This window comes from Argopecten irradians, chromosome 1 (assembly GCF_041381155.1).
Source record: "Argopecten irradians isolate NY chromosome 1, Ai_NY, whole genome shotgun sequence".
NCBI classification, from domain to species: domain Eukaryota; kingdom Metazoa; phylum Mollusca; class Bivalvia; order Pectinida; family Pectinidae; genus Argopecten; species Argopecten irradians.
The window spans coordinates 8,285,874-8,301,190 of NC_091134.1; the positions used below are offsets into that span (position 1 = coordinate 8,285,874).

At 34.8% G+C, this 15,317-nt stretch overlaps 1 protein-coding gene across 2 annotated transcripts in view; it reads right to left on the reverse strand.

Annotated features, from left to right (window-relative positions):
- The window catches only part of LOC138316577 (signal recognition particle receptor subunit beta-like), an 83,811-nt gene that overhangs the window by 49,163 nt on the left and 19,331 nt on the right, over nt 1-15,317 (reverse strand). For both annotated transcript variants that reach the window (XM_069258267.1, XM_069258260.1), the window contains exons 2-4: nt 14,313-14,407; nt 4,692-4,772; nt 4,169-4,251 (exon numbers count right to left, since the gene is read on the reverse strand). In XM_069258267.1, the coding sequence (XP_069114368.1) occupies nt 4,169-4,251; nt 4,692-4,772; nt 14,313-14,407 (259 nt within the window). The remainder of the gene's footprint in view (nt 1-4,168; nt 4,252-4,691; nt 4,773-14,312; nt 14,408-15,317) is intronic.

Consider the following 15,317-nt stretch of genomic DNA (forward strand, 5'->3'; position numbering starts at 1 on the left):
CTGGTAAATTAATTTCTTTGAATTATCTAATTTGCATGTACATGTTTGTAATAATATCATGCAAAATATGGCAATTAGTATTCATACTTGAAAAAGGTTTTTTTTTTTTACTTTCTATGTATAAGATTTGAGTGTCGTAGCCTTTTTCCTTTTATATGGACTGTTTTGGTGGAATATAGGGCAATGACACTTGATGTATACCTGTACAAATGAAGATTGTGTGCGCATGAAATCAATTTTGTTAAGTATAATTGTATGTAATGTTTTTGGTTCATGACTCGCTCAGAAATTAAATACAGTGTATTTGAAACAATGGCGAAAAAAAGATAATAATAATAAAAAAAATGCACTATGATGACACTGAAAGAAGAATATCTTTAGCAAATATGGAAAAAGTGAGACAATGGATATTTACAACAATTAAAAAAAATTACTCAAACAATATATAAATATTCACATTTCTTCTCTCCGCATGATTGTATTATACTTGAATATTAGCGTAATGTGAGTCCTTGTAAGAAAGATGATGACTTCATGACTCTCACATAGCTTACTTTAGCTTTCGCACTTGATCTAGCCTGTCTCTCATTTCTCTACTCACTCCCTTTACCGGATATACTCACTCCCTTTACCGGATATTCTATTTTTCTCTAAGCTTTCTCGCTCATCTACATTAGTTCTACTTGCCACGCGCCCACGACTGTCTCGCCTGCCTCCACATCCTCTCTATTCTCAAACTCCCCCTTCCTGTCTTTTCCCCCTGCTTTTTTTTCTGCTCACTCTCGCTGTCTTTTTTCTCTTACCCTCTCTCGTTCTGTTTTTTTCCTCCCCTTCCCCCTATCGCTTTATGTATTTTCTCTCTCTCACCTTCTCTCTGTATTTCTCTCTATCTTTCTGTATTTGCTCTCCACGTTGCTCCTTACTCTCACTACCCTCCTCTCTATCTCGATTCTCCTCTCTTTCTCTCTATCTCCGTCAGAAATAATTACTGTTAGAAACAATGAGACTTGTTATTGTGAAAGATAAGAAAAAAAAATATATATATATACATATGCTATATACCATTGTCGCATTGGGACCATATATGCATAGAGAATGATCTTATAGTCCTGAGTGCTATAAAAAAAAAAAAGACTTATGAGTATGATATGAGTATGATATGAGTAAGATGTTTGAGAATGAGTGTGATAGCGATACTGAATGTGGATAAAAATGAATTATTTAGCTATGTGTAGTATATTGCCCAGGAAAAAGAAATAATAATAAATTATAAAATTTAAGTCGCAAGAATTATTACTGGTTTACTTTCATAAGTAAATGTTTAAGCTTTATATTCGAAAATGTTTGGTTTTGGTTTTATTAGTTTAACATCCTATTAACAGCCAAGGTCATTAAAGTGAATAGTCGGGCAAAGAAAACCAGTCTAAATGCGTTCATTGGTCTTCCAAAAGTTCTCACATATTAATACGACGGCCAAGTTCTACTTACGTTTCCCAGTTCTGACCATTAAAGTAAAGGAAAGTTGAAAGCATTGAAAGCGAGGCTGCGTGTAAATGTAACCACGGACATAGTCAGCCGGGAGGACGTTTTAGGATTCCTATACTTTTAATTAATTTCTTCGTACGCAGACAGATTGTGGCGAGAGATTTTATTTTTCTATTTCATAAGAAATTATACTGGATACATTCACACCATTGTTACCGACTTTAGCCATCCTTGCCCGACTGTTCACTTTAAAGGACATGCATGGTATATTGCTGGAGGAAAACTGGAGTATCCGGAGAAAAACCACTGATAAACGGTCTGTAACTTGCAACTGCCTACATTCTAAGAGACGCAAACGATAAAACTTACAGTAGTCTACAAAATCGAGAATAATTTAGCACCAAACTGTCTCCATTCACTTCTTCCTCCAAAAGCCACGGATACTAATAACTATGCTTTAAGAACTAATAGCAATTATAGAATTTCTCTTCACAGACTTTCTCTAACTAAATATTCTTTTATACATTCTCCTCTGCATGTATGTGGAATGACTTGGATGAAGCGTTTTCGATGTCTATGACGTCATTATATCTATAACGTTATTGTTGCTACGGCATCATATCAAAACGTACAAGATGGATTTCACCTAGCTTTTCTTGTGTTTCTATGTACCTGCAGATGGCCAAGAGGCCGAAAATTTGTGGAAGGGATATTTATACTATTTAATGACAAATATGTAGTTCGGTCAAAGTTCACCGTGTCAGCCAATTAGAATGCATACAGAGGAAATTGTTAATCAACAGCTGCAGTGTTTATTCAATGTCCTGAGAGTTGAATAACACAACCTATTGAGATAGAAAATAGCCATCCTCGATACTCCAGGGGTTCCGATCACTTACGATCTCTACACCCCTGGACTATCTCATAGTAAAACTGGAGCCAACAGAATAAAACAGGTAATTTAGTCATACGATGTACATCAAAAGAGCCGTTATATAACGGTACACTGTGGTTGACTGTGTGGCTTTGATGTTAGGCGTCGCTCTCTCTGTAGTCTTCAAAGGAAATCTTTGCTAGCCTGTGATTGGTCAAATGTTTTCCGCTGAGCTGCCTTCAATTTCACTATGAGATAGTCCAGGGGTGTAGAGATCATAAGTGAACGGAACCCCTGGAGTATCGAGGATGGAAAAAGCTTGCCTTATCATTTCTTTAATTTCTTTAATTTATATAATCATGCATTCAGGAACAACAAATTTTTGATATAGCGAAGTGTTTTTCATTGTCCCCAAAAATGTGTTATAGGCAAAGTTGACTATACATATAATCTGATATTGCATGTGGAATATCATAGGTAAGGAAATGATCTTAAGAACATGATGAAGAGCTACAAGAAAGTTTTTATATAGGGATTGGATATCGTTTTTATGTTAACCATGCTTGTATGGAGCAATTTCTCTAAGAATATATTCTATGGGGCGCGTTAGCGCCCCATATTGAATATATTCTTAGAGGAATTGCTCCATACAAGCATGGTTAACATAAAAACGATATCCAATCCCTATATTTACACTCACACGACTTTTTATTTATATTTTATGCAATAAAATCGTCATTTGAAAGTGACGTAATTATTCAATAAAAGTCGGTCAAAAGTGGGAGGAGCTTACTCAATTGAACAGCAAATGATGACGCTTCACGTAAGGTAGAATTATTCATCCGCGACGACAAAAAAGTTCAATATTTTAGTGTAAAATAAACATGACAAACAAAGTAAATTTCAGAGATAATTTTATTTAATCAGATCAGAACTTTAATATATTCAATTTTGCTGAAAGTTAATATATAGCGTAATTACATAAAGAATTTGTACACGGACACATACATGTGTGAACTCGGTGACCGTTATTGTGCAGCGAGGCGAACCTGACGCACGCTTACACACTTTAGTTTGCCCAAGTTGTCAAAACACCGATTTTCAAGTAGCTCAATGTGTTTGAGATGTCGTCTGACTTGACGGTATTACATCATTGGGAGCCATGTGATTATATAATCTACGCTTAGATCCATATCGCCATCGATAGATGAAACAAATTCACTTGTGTTCGATGGATACAATGTATTTGTGGTGACGCGGAACTGTCAACACGTGGATTATTAGCGGTGCATGTTTTATAATACACATGATTAAATACTCAAAGAACAAAGACAAGAGGATATGTTTATAACTGACCTCTATCAGAGGGTCTCACACCCGTCCACCCCAAAGGCTCGATCGTAGGACGAACATAGGCACAGAGGTAATGTTTATATTTGACACCCATCATTTTTAACAAAAATGAAAGCACGTCGCCCCGGTCGGGATATTTTTCCGTTTCTTTATACAATTGTTAATTTAAAAATTGTTTGAATCATATATAAATATAAAACATGTATATATTGTTTACATTTTTTCAAAATTCTATGAAAAACAACAATATACACGTAATGTTTCGTCAAAATGTAAACAAAGCCATGTGTTTCTTTAAAAAAAAGTAGTCCTTTTACGTTGCACAGAACATTTCCTTACGCAAGTTCAAAGTTCAATGTTACCATGCAGTTATGGTAAACAAAATCGGCTAGTATTAGCGTATAGTGACCAAGCCTAGCAAGTGTAAATATATAGAAATAAATAAGACATATATACCTTGCTGTGTTCTTGTGTTGTTCAAGCCCTTGCATTCTTATTCTCTCATGGCCAGGGATGTCAACAATACGCAGACTTTTATTCTGTCAAAAAGTCAATGCATTTATATATGTCACTAGTTTTAGCAGGTTTGATTATATTATAACCAAGTCCTTCAATTTGTTTTGGAATTGATGATTCCCACATGGACTGTTTGTTTATAACCATGTCTCTGATCTTTTAAGAGATGAGTGATTATATTTGATAACCATATCCCTCATCTTGTTTTTGATATGATAATTCCCACTGTTTGCTTACAACCTTGTCACTACATTTGTTTTTGACAGTTTATAATTAAAATTCCTACTGTCTGATCATGACAAAGACTCTTACCTTGTTTTGACTGTATTCGCCGTAATTAGCGCCCTTCCCATTTATAAGCGGCCCCTCCCCTTTTCTGGAGAATGAGTTGAAGTTATATAAACTCCCCCATTATATGGATTTGAAGATGTTTCGCAACATGTGATACCATAAAGTCTCTCACCTTGTTTTGAACCTTATAATTCCCACTGTTTGCTTTCATTGAGGTTACTGTCATCACATCATCAGATATCTTCTTCACAAGCTGGTAAAAGATTGTATAAGAAAATGTCACAATCAGGGTTGGGGTCAATTACATTGCAATGTAATTAATTACAATTACAATATTACTTGGTCAAAACTCAATTACAATTACTCAGTTTTGTAAATGTAATTAATTACAATTACAATTACAATCAAAAAGTAATTAATTACAATTACACATTACATTTTCTTAATATGTTTATTTTTGATAACATATACACATTTGTATAGTCATACAATGAAGCATTTATACATAATATATAAGTCACTATCAGTAAAGTCTGATAGAACACATGCTTCACATAAACCGCAAGTTACAATAGAGTACTGGTAGGGTGTACATGTATTAGTTTTACATGTACATTTTTATTGGACTTACATTTAAAACTTTTCAGACTCTGATGATGATAAAATGCAATTCAAAAATATGAATAACTTGTACCGTACCAGGTATCATATTTTTTAATTGCATTTTTTTATCATCAGAGTCTGAAAATCATCATCAGACAGTCTGTTTCTGTCTGGTTGGAATACTTTGGCAGCAACACTAAACAATCTCTCTACTGGAGCTGAAGTGGCTGGTATATAGCTATTAAGTACTTGCTAGCTGAAATACACAAATTTGGAAATCTGCAAGAATTATATATATCTTTCCAGAACTTTAATAGGACACAACATCTCTCTGTGCAATCTTCACCAATATACCCGTAGATGTCTACTTCATTGAATTTAAGACCTGAGTTGTGTCTCTTTCTCGTGACAGTGTAGTGTGAAGAAAACTGAAAAAAGTGGTCTGTTTTGATTTTCTTGGCAGGGGGCCGTTGAAGACTAATCTGAGCTATCATCTATATTTTTGCCTTCATTAGATACGCTAATTAGGTAATCAACAGGTGTTATATAAGCAAGACCTTTGTGAGTTGTAATCACAGGCTATGTGTTCACACCTCACACCTGTATATTGCCTGAGGGGTAAACTACAGGTAAAAACAGGTACAAGTGTAGTGTATACTATGGTCACTGCCTCACATATGTTACCTGTTTAAATTTCTATATAGTCAAATACATGTCATACATTCATTAATCTTAGTATTAGACATTAGTAAATATATACATGCATGTATATGTAATTGAAAAGTAATTGAAATGTAATTGTTAATTACACCTTTTTCGAATGTAATTAATTACAATTACAATTACATGTAATTGAAATATTTCTTAATTACAAATTACATTCAATTACTTGAAAAAATGTAATTAATTGCAATTAATTACAATTACATTTTTAATTACCCCAACCCTGGTCACAATGTTATTCAATAAACAAAAAACACTGACTTTGTTCTCGGTTTAGTTCATCTGTGTGTTTGAATTATTACTGATAGTAGCAGGTAACTGTTTGATTATTTGTTTGTTTGATTAATTAACATCCTATTATATTTTTAACAGCCAGGGTTACGCAAGGACGACCTCCTATGTATGAGGTGTGTAGTTGTAACGTGAGATGAGCGAGGACAGTCTTTGAATAGGAAAAAGAAAACAATATTGTATAAAGAAACCAAATAGAGATTTTATATACACAGAACAAGATATTTACAAGTATTACAGAAATTATTTGATAAGTACAACCTATTCACACCACATTCACACTACTTTCACACAATGAACAATGTCTCTGCACACGTCCCTCCGGTGACTCCACAAAACAAAATGTAGGTTAAGACGCTGTACATAGGCGCAGACTCTGTAGTTATAGTCTGTCTGAATGGCTGAGTTGTGAAAGCAACCTATGACACATGCAGTGTCCACAATAACCACAGGCCCTCAATGCTCAGTAGCCTGTCTGCCCAGCCGTGTGGTGGCTGAAGGTTACATAGGTGATGTCACAAGTTAAGTTGATGTCTCTGACACAACGATATGGCGGCCCTCTCAATGGCTTTGCTGCAGTATAACAGGTGGCCAGTTACAGCAACCAACTGGCATAGTATATGTTGCACAGGCATGAGAGTCTTGTCCATACTGTAGCTCCTGTCCAGCATAAATTTGCTGTGAAAACATAAACACAAAGTCGATACCCTCATTTACTCATTCACACCTTATTATTATATTCACAGTTAATATACACATTATTTTTCCTAAAATAAATCTTTACTTCTACAAACATAGCTAAATCAATACTAATCAATACTAATTATGACACAAGTTTGTTTATAAAAGTGCTGGTCCATGAGTTAACATAAAACTTAAATGTACGCTACCCATGGGCTTCCATACAATAAATTCTGATTCGCGTTAAAGTTATATTATGAAGTTACACCGATGTACATAAAACCTTAATACCTTCCAAATACCTAATATAAATGTTTCTATATGGAAGTACGATAGATATTACATATATAAATTGGTATAAATGCTTACAAAATAGTCAAAGTTATGCATGTTTGGACCGCACAATAGAATAATGCATGAACAACATTCCAAGGTCAATAACACTATTTAAAGTGAACAATCGGGCAAGGATGGCTTAAGTCGGTAAAAATGGTGTGAATGTATCCAGTATAATTTCTTATGAAATGGAAAAATAAAATCGCTCGTCAAAATCTGTCTGCGTACAAAGAAATTAATTTAAAGTATGGAAATTCTAAAACGTCCTCCCGGCTCACTATGTCCGTGGTTACATTTCCACGCAGCCTCGCTTTCAATGCTTTCAACTTTCCTTTACTTTAATGGTCAGAACTGGGAAACTAAGCAGAACTTGGCCGTCGTATTAATATGCGAGAACTTTTGGAAGGCTAATGAACGCATTTAGACTGGTTTTCTTTGCCCAACTATTCACTTTAAGCCAAAATAATCCAATATTAACATTATAAATACTATCAAATAGAGATTAAACGTAATACTTACCATAAACTTATGGTTCTATGCCCGTATTAGCTGTAAATCGCTCAAATGTGTTTCTCTATCAAGTCACATCGACATGGCGCCCAGCTCGTACGCGCTCGCTTACCTGTGTAATCCTACGGTGGCTCTGTCGCGCCTTACCAGCTTGGTAACATATAAGGTAACAACGACACGATAACAAACACATATATAACAACAAATATGACAGGAATATAAACCCGATTTGACAGTAGTGTGTATGAATTGTGTGGTGTATATGTGTGTTATGGGAGACTGTGATATGTTCGTGTTGTGTTTTCTTGTATAGTGGAACTCTTGCCCTTTTTATAGTGCTTTGTAACTGGAGCATGCCACTGAAGACACGCAACACACCCCACCCATTCATATTAAACTGACAACGGGCAAACCAGTTGTCCCATTCCAAGTATGCTGAGCCCTAAGCAGGAGCAGAAACTACCACTTTTATAAACTTTGGTGTGTCTCAGCCAGGGGACAGAACCCAGAGTCTATACCTCACATGGGCGAGCACTCATCTGAAGGCCAAAAGTGAGGTGGTGTCAAGGGAGATGTTAGGAAGAGGAAAGTAAGCTAGGAAGAAAGAAAAGAAAAATCCTAAATATAGTCTTCTTTTATGATCATTCAATAGGGGCACCAGGTACAAATCTAGCACCCTTCCTGCAGGGCAACGGAAAGTTACAATATCAAAATGTACTATCACAATATAATATTGTAGTCTGCAATAATTAAACTATTACATTAGTTTTATCCTTGATAACAATAGTAAAGCAATAGTTACAACAACAAAAATTAAAAGGCCTAAGGTCCTCGATAATCTGACAATTAATCTGGACACCAATATAAAAGGAAAAGAAGTAAATACAAGATTTTGGCACCCAGGCAAGTTTCAGCCAAATCACACTAGTGAACTAGTAGAACATCAGAAAAAGTTCAAAATGTGTTTACATGATGGCCGCCACAGCGGCCACCTTGGACTTTGAATCGACTGGAACCATGCATGTAAGAATCATTTCAGGTGAGTTTCAGGCCAGAAGAAGTTGAGAAGTTTTAAATGCAATAAGAAGCCCTGAGAGCCAGTATCGCTCACCTGTGGTTTTTTGCTACCATCCCAGGATGGTAGCTATTATAATCGGTCACTTTGCCTGCCATGTTGTTGGGATTTCACATGGTTATAAATAGTCTGTTCACTTTGATTAGCTGGCCAAAACGATTTACGTGTTGATTGGTTCCTTGTTGTTGAAGATTTCATGTGTGTAAGCTTAAGGGAAATTATTGCAAACAAATTATCATTTGATAAACCCAGAGAAGTCTGAATGTTTTTTCTTGTTGTCAGACATTATTCTCAGAAATCACACAAGGCGGCGCTACACGTACTGAATAGAATAAAAGTTCTCAATCGGATCCCCTTGGAGAAATTGATGGAAATTACTCCGAAATGTCGCGATTGTACGAGTTTGCCAAGTTTTGTTTACATTGACGGGAGCGAGTGGAGCATCTCTATATATAGCCTAACTAGTACTGTTGTCTAGATGATCATGACCTACTTGTAACAACTACGCATACATGCATGGGAGATGCTGAAACAAAGTTAGGCTTTACTTAGGGGATATTTGTGCAACTGTATGTGCATAAGTAAAGTACAGTTTTAACCAAAATGTTATGCTTGTTTCTATGCGTATATGTAATATACTAACTTGTCCAAGTACATGTATATCAGTACAGTGTGTATTAGACGGAAAACTTGTTAGCATTAGGAAAAGACCCACTGCACCTTCTGAACAATTTATTGAAATAAACAAAATGTTCATTTTCATAACGCAGGTCGTATTATGTTTCCCAACGTTGGCAAAATTACAAAGCGTTAGTTGACTATTTCTGCGCCAGACAGCAAGACTTCAACATGTTTGGTGCTGTAACCTCATCTTTGGCCATATTATGTTATATTTGTTTTATAGAAACTTTTTTTTTTTTTTTCGGAAAGGTAGCCTAGTGGCCCTTTCATGAATATCATGAAGTTGATTATCTTTTACATTGAATGCGAAAGCATTTAAATTATCATTCTTCAAAAATGAATTGTCATAAGAACTATGGCAGCTAACTCTGAACAGAACAATTCGTCAAGCTTTCCTATGATTGCTTCCTAATAAATAATGCGGTATGGTAGCCTTCTTAGCTTTTTGGGAAGCTAATATTTGTTTTCAGTTATTATCACAAAGACTCTTACTATTAGAAAAATTAGCATTTGTAGCCTTGAAAAGTGTCTACCTGACAACAATGGAAGTTGATAACTTCAACTCTATCACAAAAATGTCGATAAAATCACTGAAATCATATACACTAACAGCTGTATGTCTTTGTATGCTTTTATGAGGAGATATCTGCATATCTAATACATGTAGATATATATTTATTATCAAAAGTAAACAAAAGATATTTGGATCCTCAAGATGTACTGTACTGTAATTGTACGTCTAAGAAAAAAATCTCCGAATCCTTTAATTTATCTACATTCAGCTAGGCCTAATTACATAGGGAAATGATTAGTCTATGCCTACACATGTTTAACTACATGTACTTGCATGCCAAGTTTTGGGCTTGTATCATAAAAATGCACGATTTCCCATTTTTTGGCCACAAGCTTGAATATCTGTCTCAAACGACTATTGAAGCTAAGATATCTTGACGATGGAAAGATAGATTTTGATAAAATATTTTTCCCCTAAAACAATATAAATCATGGATTGTCAAAAGGGTCAATGAAGTGGAATCTTTACACGGAATTTTTCATAATCATTTTTCAGATCCTGACAAAAAAATGGCTTATTTGTGCCATTTCTTAGCTTTCTATAGCATCGAATCGGTGGCATCGTGACATAATGTTAACAGTTATAACAATTTATATTATAAGACCATTACACTTTATAAGGTTGAATATATATTAAGATTTACTTATTACCGCACAAATTTGGTCTATTTATATAATTATGAAAAAAAAATTTTAGGGGGGGTAGGGGTATAGAAAGGCTAATTGGTCAAAAATTCTGCGGTCAATTTTTTTAATATTCTTTCAACGTAACCCAAACAATCAACTATGTCGACAAAAATTAAAGAAAAATAAACGACACAATTTTTTTAAATTAGGTATTCAAATTGAAATTAAAATGGAAAAATTGGTCTTTTTTAGGCCCCATCTATACGCATTCGCATAAAAAAATCACAATTTATGTATTTTTAAAAGTGGAAACGACATTGAGGTCATTGATAGCTATATAAACTTACATATTAAAGATAAAAATTTGTTGTTGTTTGCAATTGTAATAATTTTGGCAATTACCAAGCTTTGAAAATATGTGTGTAAAATTGTATTTTGAGAAACACAGACTGTAAAGTAGGATTATTGAGAGTACAGTATATCCAAACCCGCTCGTTCAATTTCAAATAAAAGCCTTAAATTAATAAAAAGTTTACCAAATAATCTTTCAGTGAGCAAATTTTAAAGAAAATTAAACGAGGGGAAATTTTAGGCCTAACTCTATTCAATTTGACCCCTTTTGACCCTGCCCCTCAGGCCCCCGGGAGTCAGCCCCATCATTTGTGTAATTATGAATTTCATATCGCAAACTTCAATAAGATATAATTATGCATTTACGCCATCATGCTAAATATCAAGCCCTGCATAGCAAAAGTCTCGCCAAAACGAGACTTGGAAAGTCTCAAAGACTTTAGAATCTTGCATCCCGCTAGCTGCAATATTGTAGCTCAAAAGACTTTGACAGAAAATGGTGTCGTCTTTAGAGCTACAATTGGTGTCTATTACTGCTAATGGAGCAAAGTTATGATTATGCAAACAATTATAAAACGTTTGTTTGCATTTTTATCGTACTAGTTTGATATTGCTGACCTACTAGGCAATAAAACTGAACCACATAAAATATCAAATTCTCATCAAGGCATTATTTTTTTTACATAATACATATGAAGGTCTTTCTGAAGGGAATTTATACGGCAAGTCCACAAATTGTGAATTTGACGTCTTGTGAGCGGTACGGTACGCATAAAATAATTTGAAACCTACAAACAAGAGATCCCAGAGGGATCTTGGCGCCCACCTAAGAATGATCTTTGTCTGCACAAGGAAAGAGGGATCTTTTCTCTGCTTTTCAAGCTTTTACTACATATTACTACACATGAAATTTGAGAAAAATCCCTTGACTACTTTCTGAGATATAAAACTGTAGTAACAAACTTCAATTATCAAAATCCAAGATGGCTACCTGTCGGCCATCTTGTTCATCGATCGGTACTAAAATGCAATATGCACAACTAGGGCCCTTAGGGAACCTGTACATGATATTTGAGAAGAATTCTTTTGGTATTTTTTGAGAAATAGCGGTAACAAACTTTAAACTATCAAAATCCAAGATGGCAGCCTGTCGGCCATCTTGTTAACCGATTGGTCCCAAAATCCAATATGCACAACTAGGCCCCTAGGGGAACTTACATGTGAAATTTGAGAAAGATCCCTTCAGTACATTCTGAGAAATAGCGGAAAAAAACTTCAATTGTCAAAATCCAAGATGGCGTCCTGTAGGCTATCTGTTGGCCATCTTGTTCACCGGTCGGTCCTAATATGCAATATGCACAACTAGACTCTAGAAGAACCTGCACATACAATTGGAGACAGATCCCTTCAGTAAATTCTTAGACATAGCGGAAAAAACTTCAATTGTCAAAATCCAAGATGGCGTCCTATTGGCAATCTTGTTCACCGATCAGTACCAAAATGCAATATGCACAACTAGACCCCTAGGGGAACCTGCACATGCAATTTGATACAGATCCCTGGAGTACTTTCTGAGAAATAGTGGTAACAAACTTTAACTATCAAAATCCAAGACGGCTACCTGTCGGCCATCTTGTTCATCGAACGGTCCCAAAATGTAATATGCACAACCAGGGCTTTAAGGGGACCTGTACATGAAATTTGAGAAGAATTCTTTTGGTACTTTTTGAGAAATAGCGATAACAAACTTTAAACTATCAAAATCCAAGATGGCAGCCTGTCGGCCATCTTGTTAACCAATTGGTCCCAAAATGCAATATGCACAACTAGGACCCTAGGGGAACTTACATGTGAAATTTGAGAAAGATCCCTTCTGTACATTCTGAGAAATAGCGGTAACAAATTTAATTATCAAAATCCAAGATGGCTGCCTTGCGGCCATTTTGTTGACGGATTGGTCCCAAAATATAATATGCACAACTAGGGCCCTAGGGGAACCTACATATGAAATTTGAGAAACATCCCTTCTGTACTTTCTGAGAAATAGCGGTAACAAGAATTGTTAACGGACGGAAGGATGGAAGGAAGGACGGACGGACGGACGGACGACGGACGCCGCGCCATGACATAAGTTCACCGGCCCTTCGGGCCAGGTGAGCTAAAACCATGAGGACAAAATAAAAACTAATATGAAGTTCCTTTGTCCCGTTCTGAATTTAACACAGGTTTCATAAGTTGAATGAAATACATTTCTTTATTTTCTCTTTTAAAAAGAGAAAATAGAGAAATGTATTTCATTCAATTTATATATATATATATATATATAGTATATATATATATATATACAGTATATATATATATGTCTATCAGCTCACAATCTTTAAAAGAAAATACTACTCAAACATGAATTATTTCCGTATAATGTTATTTTTGCACATGTAGTACATTATAAATTAACACATTTTTTTTTACATTTTGATTACCGGGTATATACTAGTAATTAAGAAATGATATAATTGGGATAAAATAATACAATATTTTGTTAACCTAACTTAACTAAACCATTTAAACAAATAAAACGTGCTCGAGGTTTCAATATCAATCTAAACTAATTAAAACAAGAGGCCCAGAGGGCCTGTATCGCTCACCTGTTGTTTTTTTTTTTTTTAATTCTGCAATTTAGTAAAATCACAAAGACAAATTGACCCAACTTTTTGTTTAATTTTGAATCCCAACCATATAATGATGCTTAGATTTAATATTCCATACAAATATGTTATCCAATCATAGTTTCAGAGAGCAAGACCCCAGAGAGTCAGTCCTATCATTTTTACAATTTTGAATCCCCACCCTATTAGGATGCTACTATTGCATTATGGATGCTATCCCATGCTTAGTTCCAGAGAAGAATTATACAAGTCGCTTATATGGAAAAAGTCAAATTGACCCATTTTGACCCCGCCCCTCAGGCCCCCAGGGGGGTCAGCCCCATCATTTTTACAATTTTCAGTCAGTAACCTATAAGGATGCTACCGGTAAAATTTTGTTGAAATCTGACCAGTGGTTATGGAGAAGAAGTCGATTGTTGATGGACGGACGACGGACGCCACGGCATGGCATAAGCTCACCTTGGTCCTTCAGACCAGGTGAGCTAATAATACATATACATAATATGAAATATAACTCGATTTTACTTTTTTCATCATTTTTTATTTGAATAACTAAATCTAAATGCAGTCTAAATTTTGTGCAATAATTTGTCAAAACTTGTAAAATGTTTACACCATATTTTACTTTTTTTTTATTTTGCATTCTATATTTGTAGTACTCGAAGTGTATTACCCTAGAAAAAAGTAGAGTTTTCCCAGCATCACAAGTTCCTAACAACAGGATAGTGCGGCGAATGTTACCTTTCCTTGACACAGAGAGTAAAATCCCTGAAATTAAAAAATCTTATTATAAAATCTTATTCACAAATGCCTATCTAAGGTAAGTGCATACCAGGTATTTTAAAATACTCTCCAACCGTACATGCCGCTTATATTAACTGACAGCAAAATTTCAAGTTATAAACACAGAGAACAGCTTTATCAAACTTATATTAAAATATCAAAACATATATAACGTCAAATATTTGTGTCTTAATTAATGTGAACAATTGATGTTCAGTTAATTAATTCATAGACTACAGCATTGATGCTTAATACGTACAACATTATAAATACATTGTATATGCATTTAAAAGGAAATGATCTTAGATTCTTTTCACAATAACATTTTCAAAGGAATGTTGATATCGGCATTCAATATTATTCAGGTAACTGTGTGTCCAGTCCTGAGTAAATGTGTACACCAGTACATGACATCCTTGTCAGTATACGTCTGAATATACCAGGACACATATATATTCCTATTATTATAGGTGGACATGGTGTCCAGGTACATTCAGATGTAGACAAACAAGGATATGTACAGGTGTACATTTTTACTCAGGATGCACAGTTTGAGTTACCTATAGTGGACATGCATGGGCACACATTTGCATTCCTTTTCTACCTGTAGTCTTAATCTTGTGCAATCTATGTATATAGCTACCTGTAGTCTAATTATATTATATAAACGTAGTGCACTCCATGCACAAGGAAGTAACCTGTCTAGTATGTTAAGAATTCATATATCATTAATCTACAATTAATAGAAAGAAATGATAGAACAGTTTCAAAGATTGTCATAGAAAGTATCTTAAAGGGACAATTTATTCTAAGAGTACATTAGAATTTGCACATTTTTCGGAAACAAACCACTCCTACTGTAATATAAATTAGATTAGTTGGTTTTACTGTGACT